This window comes from Lutjanus erythropterus, chromosome 11 (assembly GCF_056507025.1).
Source record: "Lutjanus erythropterus isolate fLutEry1 chromosome 11, fLutEry1.hap2, whole genome shotgun sequence".
In the NCBI taxonomy this organism is placed as follows: Eukaryota; Metazoa; Chordata; class Actinopteri; order Lutjaniformes; family Lutjanidae; genus Lutjanus; species Lutjanus erythropterus.
Window position 1 is genome coordinate 13,246,966 of NC_139327.1, and position 16,749 is coordinate 13,263,714.

The window sequence follows — 16,749 nt, forward strand, 5'->3', positions numbered from 1 at the left end:
CCCCTTTGTCGTTGTCCTGAGGATACCACCTTAACCTCCCACACATATCTGCTAAATTGAATCTGTGGGTGCTTTGATTAAAGCTGACAAGGACAGATAGAATTTGCCTCTAACAAGAGAAAGACAGTGAGGATGGAGGACACTTATAGAGGTAATAATGAGAAGACAAGGAGAAGGAGACTTTGAGACCATGTGAGAGGAAGAAGGGTATAAATGGGAGATGCACAGTACTGCGAGAGAACCAGGAACTACTCTGACACAATACCAATGTGCATTAAGAATTCCCTCTAAAAATCAAATTATTACATTTTACTGAAATGCAACATTTCACATGGCAGTGTCCAAATTGGCAGAATTCAGTTCATCAGTGTTATCATGCCTAACCAGTGCCAACACTCAATTTACAAATTGCAAATGTGTTTATGTCCATTAAATATAACATAATTCAACTAGGTAATCTCCTTGAGCTTAGCAAGAGAGGCCAGAGAACGTCATACCACATTTGAAATATGTTCATGAGTAATAAATACTTGGTTTTAAAAGACCAGTGTGTAGGATTTAGCGGTATCTAGCAGTGAGTTCGCAGATCTTTGCAAAGACTGTCTCATCCCTTTCTAAGTATGTAGGAAAACCTACCGTGGCTGCAAAATGTGAAAAGCCATATCTGGAGTCAGTGTTTGGTTTTTCTGTTCTGGGCTACTGTAGAAACACTGCAGTGCAATGTGGTGGTCTCTATGGAAGAGCACCCACACCATTTGGAGATTTAAAGGCCCCATTCCAAGATAGCCACACAATGATTCTTATTTTCAGGTAATTATACACTAAAATATTGTTATGAATATTGTATTTAATTTCTGCCATATTCTGCAAATAAATCCCTGTGAATCTTACACACTGGACCTTGCAATAAAGCCGATTTCTCTTACCGTCATCTCAATTTATCATATATTTTCAATTTTACCAGGACTTGAACCTGAACTTGTAAGAACCCATAAGGTCTAGGTGCTAGGTTTTGCCTTTTCAACAATGCAGAATGTCTTGGATAAATGTCATTAAAAAGGAAACACCACGCCACCGGCACCAAACATTAGAATTTTTATACACTGTTTGTTAGGGGAGTGTGACAACTGCCCTTTAATTAAGAATTGGCATTTGTCAGTCCCTCTACAAAGTTGCGATGTTGCGATTGAAACAATTAACCAATCCCTGTGAATTCTGTGCAGTCTTGCAATTTTGTCTAAACTCTCCGATTTTGCTGCACATTTGACTGATCATCGTTGTTTCCTGTGAGTCCCCCACGCAAACATCATACATGTAAATCTCAATAAACCAATTCAATGTTTTGTTTTTATTATTCACTATTTTTTTGCATTTATATCTTATTTTATCACAGGTACTGAAAAGAACTCAACATATATTATTGTTATCACATTTATTAATCCTCTTTGCACTTTTATTTTATAATTTTGTGCCTCGTTTTTGGTAAGGTGACTTAGAAAACTCAGAATACTGTGTGGTTTTACTCTCCCAGGAACAAGCTGACAATGAATTATACATAAAAAATGCAACTTTCTTTTGCAATTGTCACTTGTTCCCACAATTTCATTGCAAAAAACACCTAAAAGCATTGCAGGGCATTTTAGGCAGTAACAATCACAAAAAAACCCTGCAAAATCCTGGAGGGACTGACTAACATGATTTTCTATTATATTTACATGTGACAACTTTCAGACATCAGTAACAAGCATTTGGTTGCGGGGCCACACAACAAGGTGGAAAAAAACCACTGGTAACATCACATGATTCTTAAAATATCACCACTACCCAAATGTTAGTGGGAAATGTAATTAAACTATTAACTTACTCACTACTCTGAACACAAACTACAGTTTTCACAAATATATGTAAAACAAAGCAGCACAACACAGGTAGGATATTTTTAAACAGAATATTGCCTGTATATTGAGACAAACTTCCTTTAATCACTTATCTGAATACGTGTCTTGAATACAGCATGAAGGTCCAGGGTGTGAATTGCGATTCAGGCAGGGTCTTTCTGCTTGGAGTTTGCATGTTTGCCCCGTGATTGTGTGTGTTCCTAATTCTAGGATGGGATAATGCAGAGACTGAATTTCACTATATGTTGCTTGCTGTATGATTGTGTATGTGACAATAAAGTTGACCTTTACTTTTAAGATCCTGCAGTGAAGGAGGTCTAATATGTATTTTCTGTTTGTAATATAGAATATCATTTTAAACTGATCTTTGAAACATCTAGTTTGTTCTTTGCTCACTGTCATGCATGCTTGCATGTGTGTACTGTACATTCATTAGTTCAAGCGTGCTTACTTATGTGCCTACTTCTTTTTGTACCTGTACATTTCGGCGCAGCTGTGTGAGTATTGAAACTGTGTCAGCTAAACTTAATCTCAAACAACATTTTGCTGAAATCTACAATGGATTCCCTCCTCCATTTCCAAGCGTCTGTACTCATGATTTTCTTCTTCTGCTGTGTGGGTAAAGCGCACACTCTGAAGACTATATCAAAGTGTTTCAGCAAGCAAATCAATGCGAGTTCAAATTTGAAATCCTTTGTTGTCCATCACCATGCTGTTTAGCTTAGTTGTTTGTTTACTTGTGTGATCATCACACAATCTGACAGAGGTCTGGACCCCTGTGGGAGTGCAGAGGAATGTTTGTGTTTGTTTGTTCTGCATATATTAAAGTGCCTATTTGTGTCCTTGCTGTAGGGGCCATGGGAAAAGGGATAGGTGAGGTGAGCTGAGGAGCTGTTGGGCTCAGTGGTCTTGATCTCACTGTTTTTCCATGTGAAACCGAGTATTTAGAGATTTAAAAGGATAGTTCAGATTATTCGGATGGTGGTCGGCACCATCCCAGGTTGGAGAAGCAGTGTAGGAAGCTAAGCAATGTACTGCTCTGATGGGAAATTGCTGTTATATAAGCCAAGGTTTAAGTCATCACTTTACCTTGCTGTCAGACAGCCTTTTTTTTTATGTGAAACTGCCAATATATAAGCCAAATATCACTCTCTGCAAACCAATCAAACTCCAGAGGCAAAATCAGTTAAGTAATGTTACCTCACAGAACACAGGAGTTGCTGGTCTAATACTGTTACTATCTGTTAGTTAGTTTGTGTTATTGTGTGACTTTGATGCTTTAAAAGGATAGTTAAGATTCACCAAAGTCACACAATAACACAAACTAACAGATCGAGGTAGTGGTAGACCAGCAACTCCTCTGTTTTGTGTGGTAATCTTACTGATTTTGCCTCTGGAGTTTAGTTGGTTTGGAGAGTGATGTTGGGCTTATGTAATGGCAGTTTGCCTCCAGAAAAGGCTGTCTGAGAACAAGGTAAAATAATGAAAATAATAAATAGATAGTAGATAATAAATAAAAGTGTAGCATACACTTAAAGTGACACTGATTTTCTTAGATGGCCTTTTTGTTGCTGACCCTGTCTTCAGCACTACATTGCTTAGCCACTGTGTTGGTAATCCTCTCGTGCCAACCTGCATCTACGGTAGGCAATACACTAACTACCCCTAAGTACCTCATACATCCCTACTTTAAATAATCCTAACTATCCCCTCAACCTAAATAATGTGTGCTGTAATGTCATTGATGAAGCTCTGAGGACGCACACCACTCCTGCGCTGAGTGTGTTGTTAACTGTCACTGATATGTTCCTGTCATAATGCTAATGAAGCACATATGTGAATATTGAATGTGTGTCAGGGGAGCAGCATGAGTCCTATTTGCTTCTGCCCGTGTTTGACACACTCTTGTCAGCACCATTAATAAGCAGCAATAACTCTGTCTCACTTATGTGAACTGCTGCCATTGTCACATGAAATGATTTATGAAGTCTTGAATTTTAAATTAAGAGGCCATTGTTGGAGTTGCAGGTGATGTGATACACCTCATTCATTCCTATTCCTTCTTTAACCTCAGCCCCCATCCCGCTATCCCTCTTCTCCCTCCCCTGCAACATCCTTTTTCAACCTGTCTTACCCTATCTCCTCTCCCTACCCCTCACTCTTGTCACACTCTGTATCTTTGTATCGCTCTATCGCTCCATCACTGCCCTTTTCTCTTGCTCTGGCTATCCTTCCCTCTTTTATTTCTAAATAAACGTAGAGAGCACTCCTCAGTATTGCCTCCATGTTGCTAACTAGTTTTCACGACTTCATTCCTCCCTTTTTCCTCTCCTTCTCTCCCCCTCTATATTTTCACACAAGGTTGATAATTACTAGCAGCACTGTAGAGCTCATGGCCCAGTTTAGAAAGGAAAAAAAGGAGGAACCATGTTCTCCTTTTATTAGAAGCAGAATCCAACACTACACAAGAGACAAGACTCCCCTTTTTTTGCATGTATACAGTACACATGCATACGTGTGCATGCATGCATGCAAACATACATGTACTGCATGCATGCAGACACGAGGAGTGAGTAGGAGAGGTATGGAGAAAGCGGCTGAAAGTGAAAGAGAGCGTGATGAGCAGGGAGGGGAGAGTCAGGGAGTCCTGAAAATACAAGCCAAGGAAAACCCCTGTTGTTTGGTTCGTTCAGAGCAGAAGAAGAAATGCCCTTGGCTGCGCAGTCATGCAGGCCCCCAGTAATTACCTCCAACCTTATCAAGAGGAGCCCGGCGAGAGGGAGATCAGCAGGCGACATACTGAGCTCAAATCAAGCCAGATAAATACATTAGTGTAATGATAACCAACACTGAGCTATACACTACACTGATTAGCGATAAACCTCAACTACTGCTTATTTTTCTGAGCAATTACATCGCAGCAAAAGGGTTTAAGTGTCCTTGATGGCAGCTGCGATGCATGAAGTGATTACCTTGGGTTCTTATGTGCATTGACCTCATTTATACAGACACACACATAATTGCGGTGTGAATGGCTGTACTATAACACTAGGCTCCACTCTCCCCCAGGTGATTTTCTAAATGATTATCAGTGCTGAATGTAAATTGATGAGGGGCATCCCTGCGTAGACCGCACAGAGGTTACTGCTGGGATTAGAGGCAAACCCAATTTAATAAACAAAATGCTCTTATGACTATAATCTCTCCTGCTTTTACAAAACTTGTACTCACTTAATATTCAGTTTATGTCTGTCTGAAAATAGCAAATTAAATATTCTCCTGCAACATAACAGAGCCACAAGAAAATTTTTCCGGAAATCCATCACACTTATGCATCAATCATGTGACAAGTGCTTAATTTAAAGCTACTACATGGAGTTTTTCACTGATTGTGTTTAATACTGATGCCTATATATGACCTATGTACGCAAAGGTGAACATCCACAAGAAGACTGACTGTTTCCATTTAGTTATTCTAAATGTCTGTCTCCTTGAAATCAGATGAAACAAGCCTGCATTTAAATTTTCAAGATATACTGTTACTTCAGCAGTTACACAGAATGGATCAGAGCAGCCCATCACGGTACTTTGTTCTTGCATCATTCCCATGCCCTTTTTTGGGTGAAAACAATCGTAAAATGAACAATAATGTTAGGGGTTTGTTCAGTCTGTCTCCATCAACCTGACATAAACAACTGCATAATTGAATCATGTATCATTCATTCGCTTTTTATAGCATTCATGGAGCAATGTACATGCAAAAATGAGCATTACAATCAAAATGCTGCTGGGTCATTTGTTCAGCAAATATTTGGCATTAATTTAAACCCTAATATATGTGAAACAGGCATAGTTATTCCAGCCTGGAAACAGAAATTTCCAAGGGCTGGAGTATTGTTGTCAGAGAAGCAAGTATTTCAGCTGAAAATGTTTCCTTGATCTCAGATCACATGTCATGGCCATTTTATGATTTATTACAGGAAACATTTTACTGATTTCTCCATTAGGACACTTTATTTTGTTCCCACTTCGATACTAAAAGCAATCATTTTATGATATGGCCATATTTTTCCACAGTAAAAACGTTATTTTTTATCTACAGGCCCAATCAGCACGACATTTACTCAGGAATAACGGCTAACCTATGATCCAGTGTTTGACACAGACCCACATACAGACTGACCCTATGGTTGCTTTCATCTGTTACATTACCAGTTACAGATACAACGCCTGCAATAAAATGTGATAATGCAGGCATTTTTGAGCCCTGGCAGAGCAAAATTTGACTTTGACTTACATTGTGTATATACTGTATCTCTTAAAGCCACATCCCTGAAAGCACTCTCTCTACACAGCTGCTGTTCCGCTTGTCAACTGCAAGTCATATTTCCGTTCACGTGTGGAGAGGTCACTTGGAAATGGGCCTGTTGATGAGTCAACATGTTGTCGGGTGCGCTGACAACACTTGTGCGCTGATGTACATAAACAGACAGGGAGCCCTCTTTGACCCACACTCCACTGACCTGGATCAGCGAATGTTTTCTGTCACTCAAGCCCACACGTGTCCCAGGAGGAGTGATGAATGTAGTCACACACGCGCTCTCCGTGGGAAATACCCAGGACAGTCGAGGCTGCAGGTTGTGTTTCTGGCATACTTAGTGAAAGTTCTGCGAGGCAGATGTAGGTGTGCTCACCCTGAAAGATAATGTGCACTCCCTGCTGTTCTTTTAACTACAGAGCGGGGATGCACCTCACAGTAGATGACTCACACCTGATAGGATGCATATTGTGGGATTAATCATGATTATGAGCAGTCTCAATAGGCTCAAGAGAGGAGGGTTTTCTTTTTTTTTCTTTTTTAAGTGCTGATCCATTTACTGTACGGTCATGGTTTATTATAGAGGACCTGAGAAAATTTAAATACTTTGCTCACAGAAGAAAACTTAGCATAAATTGAGAATCTAAGCCTGTTCAACTGAGATGAAGTTAAAAATCCCATCCTCCATCCTGAAAACAACAAGTTTAATTTTCCACCACACTGTCAATGCCAACCTACTCGTGTTTTGGTACTTGGATGCATTTTCTCCTTTTTCAGTTGAATGCAAAAAAAGGCAGTCTTGTACCATGGCTTCATTTTCATCCTCTCAGTGGGACCTCAATCTCACATTTTTGTGTTAGATGAATGTCAAATCACCAGGGATCTTCTGAACTGTTAAGCAATTAATATAAGGCATACATTTTTCCCCACAAAAGTTGAAACAATTTCTTTTTTTGAAGTGAAAATGCAAAAAATGGTACACTTCCAGATCCTGACAGCAAACTGACTATCTTTGGGTTTTTGACTGTCTGTCAGATAAAACAAGCTATTTGAATACATCACGTTCAACTCTCAATCTCTGACACTTTAAAGACAAAATGATTGATTGAGCAAATAGTCTGCAGATGACCTCATAATAGATCATTGTTGGTTGCAGCCCTACTCTGCACAACAGGGGACTTTGGTTAATACGTTATAACAACGGTAGAAGAAATATTCAGATCCATTACTAAGTAAAAGTGCCAATATTTTAATGTAATGATACTCCTAAAAATTACTACCTACCTAAAAAATTATTAGATGTAATACTGATGCAACAATGTTTAAGCAGCATTTAACTGTTGTAACTGGTTGAAAGTGGTCAGATAATTAATGGGCTTTGAATGAAGGAGAAAATTCTACACACATTTGTAGTCAGTTGTGGACAGTTTTCAGTTCTTTGCCTTTCTTGCAAAATTTTAGACTTTCATATCTTTGTGCCTTTAGCAGGTATTGAAATGGAACTTCAACAAATCTGTAAGGTGAATAAGGCCCAGACACTGTTTTATGAAAGGGTCACAACAAACCAAAAGGGTTGGGAGCCACTAACTTAATCTTTGACAACACATTTTATACTATGAGCTTATTGTATATTATTGTATATTTTTAATGTAAAATCTTCATCTCAAAAACAATGGTAAGTACAACAACAGATAAATGTAGTGCAGCAATAAGGACAATATGGCATCGCTGTCAGGTGCAAACCTTGCATCTACATATTTTGATTTTTTCCATTGCTCACTGTCTGTGGGTTTTTACAAATGTTCAACTGTTGAAAAGTATATAAAAGAGTTCCTAACCTTGACTAAAACACAGTTATGGATATATGAGGTTTCTGCCAAACTGCAATGTAGAAGGCAATACAAGTACCTCCAAATAGTACTTAAGTACAGTAGCCTACTTGAGTAAATGTACATAGATACTAGGGCTGGGCAATGTATCAATACTATATCTAGAGCACAATACATTGGTCATCTGTTTTTTTTTTTTGTTTGTTTGTTTGTTTGTTTTTTTAGAGAAGATAATGCTGATTCTTTTTTTTTTAGCTTTATAAGCAGCATTTTATGGATATAAAAGGCATCACTTCAAACTGAGATTGTCAAAAGTACTAATACTTCAATCCCACATGTTAAAAATGTTAAAATCTCTGTTAATTGTACATTCATTATTATTTAAAGTACAAAAGCTATGAATAAAAATTAACTAAGTGATCTAAAACCTCAGCTGAGTTCAGTCTTTATTGTCCTGCCTGTCCTGGTTTGCAGCAAAACCAGACACTGTTCAGTCGTCTGCAACTGCAATGTGTGTGGATCAAGAAAAAAAAAATCCTATTTTGCGTGCCTAGGGCTTTTCTGATTTTGACATGGTATCCAGTAATGTTTTTTTACACTAGTATCAAAGTTTAATATTCTGGTATCGTGACGACTCCACTTCAAACATTAGATCTGTTTGGGTTGTGGTCTTATAAAACAATGATTGCTTTTGGCTCGCTGCCACATAAAATATGCTGTTACTGTTTGAATACAAGTATGCCCTCACATACCCAAATCACTAAACATGACCTTTGAGTCAGTAGCTCTCCGAGTTATCATCTTCTGTGTTTACCCCCGTGGAGCAGTAGAGACTACATGTGCACACTATGCATCCTCATGATACAAACACAGGCTTTTTGCTCATGTAAACAACTCTGTGTGCTTTGCTAATCCAACCAGAGGTAGACTGCTGTCACAGTGTGTCACTATCTGTCAGTGTACTTCTCCAGGGCTTATGAAGGGGAAGGAAAGTTGGCTCGCCTGGTAATGTGGGCTCTCTCTTATGTGGCTTGGACACAAACCAAGAAGTTTGAGCTTTCTACAAGTTTGAAAAAATGACTCTGGTGTTGTCAGCAGGGTTACCTCATGACATAACCAGTGCTTCTGGAGATTGATCTATAGTAGGGACCAAGAGTCAGGATTTTTTCTGCCCCTGCTGCTTTGATTTTGATTTTTTCATCATCTTTTTTAAATCGGTCTCAAAGCAAAGTACTTTATTGAAGAGCAAAACAAAATCTCTCGAGATCCCCTATAATTTATCCCCTGCAGCAGAATGAATGGTCAAATAGCAGCACATAGGAAGACATCATAAGCATTTACTATTCAAGTATAAATCATCAAGCCTTCATAGAAAGTGCTGTTGATGAATTTTAAATTATTCCTGTCAAAATGCAATACCGGCTGTCGAAGTTGTTAGGCATGAAAGAACATAGAAATAAAGACAGATCTGCAGCACTGGGTCTTGTTTAGAGAATAACAACCCATTTTACAACCTTTAACATATGTGTTTGTGTTCTTTGTGATTTACTCCATTTTACTTTGTATTTCAATGATCATGTGCGTTACTTTGGCAAACATGTGACATTTTTGTTTATGTATTCACTCCTAATGCCAATGTACTGCAATATTAACAACAATGGCAGAAAAAGTGTGTCTGTGTGTGTGTGTGTGTGTGTGTGTGTGTGCGTGTGTGTGTGTGTGTGTGTGTGTGTGTGTGTGTGTGTGTGTGCATGCACACATTATGCAGACACAGATGCTGTCAAGACAGTGAGAGGGGAGCAGTTGGCAGAATACGCATGGGGATGTAGTGCATCTCTGATATTTGATGACACTCACCCGAGTCAGTGTTATGATTATGCACAGTTTTGTTCATTTGCATGTTGTTAAAAGCCTGGTAGCACTAAACTATTAGAGCCAAAAAAGAGCTTCAGAATTTTACAGTAGACACAAGCATACATGGAAAGAAAAGCAAAAATAACTTAAACACTCTTGGTATTATGCCACACATCATGATCATGTGTGCATGGCAATATGTGTGCAATTATCCTGTATAATCATCCACTTATCTGTATAGGTGAAAGTGGTATGAAAGGTGTTCGATAAGCACTGACAAACTATACACACAGAGAGACAGAGATGGACAAACACATAATATTACATCGGATAACATGATAGTACAGTATCAGGACAATAATATTGGCTGAACTATATATATATTGGGTCTATTGGTAGGGTGAAGGGTAGACAGAATAACTACATTTTCTTAGGAAAAAACTAAACGAGTTCTGTTGCAATGAGCACTTCAGCTTATCTGTAAGAAAAACAAGTGAATAACGTTAACATTACATGTACTATTTTTGAACTGACAAATACAGCCATGAATTCTGATTGTATTGTATGGTTATCATGGCCACTTACTGTCACGTACATCCCAGTTCTAAATGTCCCCAACTTCTTCAGCAACTTCATAATTTATTCTCTGCAGTAAAATATGAGTGCACTTGCTTCATGTGCAAATTACCAAAATGATATGAAGAAGGCACACTGACAGTTTCAGAAATATGACATTGGGTCTAAACAGTTCAAAGTTGCACTATTTATATGGTAATAAGGTGGCACGAGTCCACCAGAGCTGTTTTATGTTTTATCATTTTTGAATCTCAGTTCTCAGAATCTGCAGTAAAATACAACTGTTTTGCTGGAAGCATGCTTTCATAACACAGGGTCAGAATTTATGGTGGGCTTCGATGGGGATTTTGAAGTTGGAGCCAGCTCCTCTAAGTGAAACATTAGTTTTAGTGCCCCTGACACCAAGCAGGGGAGTTTTGATTGCAGCCATATTGCACAAGCTGTCTATTGAATTTCTGCCTAAATGTGCTTTTTCTCGTGCACATAGAGCCGTCACTCTTAATGAAATGACAGTGTCATCTCATTCACTCTGTTCCCTTGCTGTCCCTCTGCTCACTTCTCTCCTCCCTCATCCTCTCATTTCCCTTTCTTTCTCTCTCCGTCTCATCTCTCTGTTTTGCATCTGTGGGGACAAGTAATGAACAGCTTCTCTGCTCTGATTGGATGATGTATGAAGTTATTAGGTGGGATGAAAGCATACATAACTCAAAGGATATGAAATGGAAAAAGGGGAGAAAGAAAGAAGAAAGTGCAGGAGTAGAGACACTGAAATGTTTTGACAAGCGGCTTTGAAAGAGAGAGGATGGGGAGCGCTGCGGATGCTTGCATGTAACAATGGGAGTAGGTCACAGTTTCACTGATGCCTCAACCCTGGCACACTTCCTCTGGGAAATTGTCCTACAGATCTCATCCCTGCATCTTCTGCCACTCTCTTGCTCCCTCTGTGCTAGTCCGAAGAAGACAGGCAGATTGCGCAGTGCCCTAGGTCCCTCCCCGGGGAGTGTGTGTGAGGGCATGGGCGAAGTATAGCAGAGGGGGAGTTCCCAGATGGCCCTCAGTCCTCTAGAGGCTCTGTCATGAACAGCTGTTTCATCCATGTTTAACACTTTATTTTGCAGTACACTAATAAGATGCAACAAACCTTACTTTATACTAATATGTTCTTTATTAGACCCTTTATTAGACTTTCTCAGAGAGCCATATTACAACAGAACTGTACTGTAAACTAAAGTATATTATTTCCCAGTGTTAGACCCTTATTACACTTTATTAGAATGCAATTTGGTAAACATTACAAAGGTAAACAGTAAAACAGTACTGTAAATTAAAGTGAAATCACATATCTGCTACCTTCCCAATTTTAAAAAAATATGTGAACCAGATCTATCATGAGAAATATTTTGTCTACAGGTGACTGCACAGACTTGATGTAGAGGAGCAGGCGTCGGCCTTGGCTACTCTGTCAGCTGTTTGGAAGCAGCCAAAGAATGTGTGTGTTTCAAGTAGCAGATATGTGATTTTGCTTTAGGTTAAAGTACAGTTGTGTTATGCAATATAACGTATACCAAATCCCAAATAATCCTATAATAAAGTCTAATATGGTTATGACAGTGGGAGATAATACACTTTATTTTACAGAACAATTAGGTTGTAATGTGTCTAATACAATCTAATAAAGAACATATTGTTTGTATTTTTTGTGGCTTGTTACATCTTATTAGTGTGCTGTAAAATAAAGTGCGACCCATGTTCCTTATTAAAGCTGCACTGATCACTTCACTGACCAGACTAAATGAGCTTTAAGCTAAGTCAGGGGACCTACAGGGTTCTCCTTGCTGTTGGAGTATCCCGGTCGAGGCGGCGAGGTGCTGAGCTCAGGAGACAACTTAAATTTCCACAACACAGAGAGTAGTTCGTGTAATTGAGGGAGGGGGGGTACTGGTGATGTCTGAGAGCTGCTGCAAAGATCCTGTCTGTTTCCTAAATGAACGCAAAGTAGGCTGCAGGGACTCCGCTCATGAAACATTCAACCTCTCTATTCACCCTCCGTCCTCTCCTGCACCACCCAGCCCCCTTGATTATATATCTTTTATTTAGCGGGAGACAGACTAACTCTCTCACTTGACTTCATCCTCTGATGGCCCCGGCTCTTGCTAAAAATACCACTGGTAGCAAGAGAGTGGACTGATGCGTTATAGCTTAAGTTATACAGACATTTTATTCATCGGTTCACTGAATTACTAGCTGCTACATCATTTCAGATTTATTGTATTTTAGACATCCCCAGTGTCAGGTGAATTAGTCCAAAACTGTACCTTGGGCAATTCACTAATTAAGAAATTGTTATTGAATACTGAAATCCTAAACTCTTCTTTTGTGCGGAATATTTTTATATCTTTTCTCCTCTAGAGAGTGAATCTCTGACTTCTAACAAGAAATGTACCACATAAACAGCTGAATTCTCCTGCAGTTCTGTGTGGTGTTTAAGGGTTCCTCTGTTATGGTCATGATGTCACGGATCAATCTGTTCTGCAAGGCATTTCTCTCATGGTAAAACTCACAAATGTTGTTACACTTTTGGCCAACAGGCCTTTCATGTGACTTTTAGAATTTTATGAATTAATAGAAGGAAGTAACGAAATGGGCAGTCAGGGCTTTTGTTTGTTTGTTTAACATTGTCACTGTCTTAGTTTATTGTGTTAGCATGCTAAGCCTTGCTAATGCCACTAAATAATTGAGGATTATTAGTTTTGTAGCTGGTATTGGAAAGTATTGACCTGGTTATGGCACTATACAAAAAATGGATAACCAAATTACAAACAAATAAACACTTCATTATCATTCATCCACTGGGGACCACGAATGTACAAATCTGTCCATCCAATAGTTGAACTTAATAGATTAAATAAAAAATTTGAGTTATACATAAAAGAGCCACACCAATCAGTCAATGAATTGAGCATCATTTGAAATACAATTAGTTGCTAACTACATAATTTGATAACCGATTAATCATTTCAGTCACTTTTTGAGCAAAGGTGCACAAGCATTTGCTGTTTCCAGCTTCTAAAAATTAAGGATCTGCTGCTTTTCTTTGTCATTTATACTAGTTAATGAAGAATCTCTGGGTTTATGACTGTTGGTTGTACAAAAGAAGCAATTTGATGACATCACTTTGGGTTTGATATATTGTGATGACCATTTTTCACCTTTTTAAAAAAATCAAACATCTGAAATTTACATTATTCATGTTGTAACTTCACACGTTGCACAAAGTGAAGCTCCTCTGTGGTTTGTGTTTTTAACCTCTGACATGTATGACTAACTCTTTCTTTTTTCAGGTTCTATAAATCAGTGAATTTCACTTCTGCTTTTGACCTCTGGCAGTGGCAGCCATCTAATTCAATGTTGTTTTCCTGTGCTCTCTTGCAGAGCCACAGCTGAAGGGCATTGTTACACGGCTATACAGCCAACATGGATACTACCTGCAGATGCAGCCTGACGGCACCATGGACAGCACAAGGGATGAGAGCAGCTCATTTTGTGAGTGTGTGTGTGTGTGTGTGTGTGTGTGTGTGTGTGTGTGTGTGTGTGTGTGTGTGTGTTTTTCTGTCTGTCGCCAACATGTCTTTGCTTGTGGTCATGTCTTGCCTGGTCTCTAGCACTAGTTGGAGGAACAGGGTAGAAGCCATACTGTTCTGAATGCATGCAAGACCTGCAGTTTTCACCATCCTGTAGCTCAAATATGGAACAGCTCATACCCTCGTTGGGAGCCAAATCTCAAACTCTGGCAAAGTTAATGCTGTACTGTATGCGCTGAGTTAAACAGAACCATGTCACACTCTGCTATAGGGGACCTGTGGCTGAAGAGTTGCGGCAAAAGTTAGGATTTTGTCAACTCATCTGTCATATCTGTTCCAATTTGTACGGTTATTTTTGTATTTTAATAGGCACGAACATCACGTCAAACTGCCTGTCAAACTTTGGCAATTTAATGTGTCCTTGCTCATATGCAGAAATGCATGTGTTCATCCTTAAAAGCAATCATTGCTGCATTTTAAATTAGAGACACTGGGTCTCAGTATTTGAATGTTTTTCTTTACTCTTATTTTCAGTGGGATTTATTTTAAATCCAACAACTATATTTTACATTAATTATGACATTATGTCCCCATTCATTCTTTTTTATTCTTTTTTTTTTATGTGAGGCCCTTAGTGTGTGTAATGTCTTTGTTATAGCACTTTGACCTACATTTCTCACATGACAGGTGCTATACATTTTTTTTTTCTATTAGGGGTGTCACAATTCTCCAAATCCATGATTTGATTTGACTTTTGATTTTAAGGTGATGACTTGATTCAATTTTTTTGATTTAAACATTTACTGATGGCTTTGCCATTGTTAGACTAATTATTGATTTGCAGAAAACAACACATCATTGGTTTTATGCCCTAACAACTGTCATTTACATTTTCAAATCCTTCTGTGAAGCAATATATGGGTTATCACGTGTGATATACCAGCTGATAAGCTGAGCTGTGTTGTCTTTGAAGTTGTCTTACTATGATCAAGATTAATTCTTGATCTAATATTGAAATTGTGACACTCCTATTAGTAGCAGCATTATAGTAACGTTTGTAAATCACAAAAAGCAGAATATAAAGGGCTTCTGAGTAATTTACTGTCACTGTTGTAATGATGTAAAAAGAAAAAAAAACCATTGTGCTGTCCTCCCAGTATCATTTCACTGTATTTGTCTGTTTGACCTTCCAGAGTCCGACATGCGCCCTCTTTCAGACTGCTGTTTAAATGTGGCTGATTTTTAAGTCTTATTGTTAAAAGGTTCAGAGTAGTTTAACCAAGCCAGATGCTGGCTCTATCAGCCCACTTTTCACTGTTGTTGCTCTGAGCTGCTTTGTGGCAGAGCATCTCCATTATGTTCCAGATTTAGAGGAAGTGTAAAGCACAGCAAAGGTGACATGGCGTTTTGTTTACATAAACATAAACTCTGAGAGGTCACAGCATTTTGAGCTTAAAAGAGATATAGCATGTGGCAGTGACACTGCAGCCATTCAGCCTAATACAATACAGACAGAAAAGCAGACTCTGCTGGTGATACAGCATTGTACTTTGATTTCACAATCTTCTCTGACGTTCTCTTTTTGTCTCTCTTTGTTGTGCCCTCTCTCTCCTACTTTATTCCCCAATTTAGCTCAGTTCAACTTAATTCCGGTGGGACTGCGGATTGTGGCAATCCAGGGGGCAAAGACAGGGCTGTACCTTGCCATGAATAGTGAAGGATACCTCTATACCTCGGTAAGTATGCCCTACACATCAGTCACATGTACACAGAAGAAACTAATTGTCAATTATCATATATCTCAACCAACCCATTATAAAATGCTTGATATGCTGTAGATCTGAATAGTGTTAGGACTTAAATGTCAAACTACAGAGGACAGTATTTTATCATATTAATAAGTTCTACAGTACACACAGTATATATGTGCTGTACATGTATGCCATATAAATTCTCTACTGTCAAACAAAAAAGCCAAGCCAAGAGTTGTGTGTAGTGGGTGTGGGTGTATGTTTAAGGGTGTATGAATGTTTGAGAGAGACAGCTGAGAGACGGAGAGGTGGGGAGTGAGAGATAGGGTGACAACCTGTTAGACTACCTGCATGAGTATTCCAATTAGTTTTGAAGAGACGAGGAGGGAGGAATGGAGATGGAGTGGGTGTAAAACTACTGTGGGAGAATCTGGAGTCTGTTAAGTGCAGGAACTGTTGACAGATTCTGGGTCCAGGGCAGGTGGGAATGTTGCAAATATGTACATGATACTGTTTTGTTTTGATTTTGTGCACCTTTTACAGCCCCATAACTTTTTATACTTTCACTCATTTTGTCCAGTTTCACTCACTTTTAGTACTTATTCCAGATGTTAGTGAGGTGCCAGGTGCTTTCAGGCCAATCAAAACTGAATGTCTGCAAGCATGATGACATAATGACTGTGATTAGGGGTGCAACTAATGATTATTTTAACTATCAATTGCCAATTATTTTCATGATTAATCAATTCATCATTTAGCCTATAAAATGTGAATTTCCCAGAGCCCAAAGTGATCTCTTCAAATTGCTTTGGACTCTGGAAACTTGGGATTAGCATTTTTTGTCCAACCAGTCCAGTCCAAAACATAAAGATTCCTCATTTACAATCACAAATGACACAGACAAGCAGCAAACCTTTACATTTAGAAAGCCGGAGCAAATGT

At 38.8% G+C, this 16,749-nt stretch overlaps 1 protein-coding gene across 1 annotated transcript in view; it reads left to right on the plus strand.

Annotated features, from left to right (window-relative positions):
- The window catches only part of fgf11b (fibroblast growth factor 11b), a 43,541-nt gene that overhangs the window by 11,263 nt on the left and 15,529 nt on the right, over positions 1-16,749 (plus strand). Inside the window, exons 2-3 of the mRNA XM_084730855.1 lie at positions 13,908-14,018; positions 15,689-15,792. Of these exons, the coding sequence (XP_084586981.1) occupies positions 13,908-14,018; positions 15,689-15,792 (215 nt within the window). The remainder of the gene's footprint in view (positions 1-13,907; positions 14,019-15,688; positions 15,793-16,749) is intronic.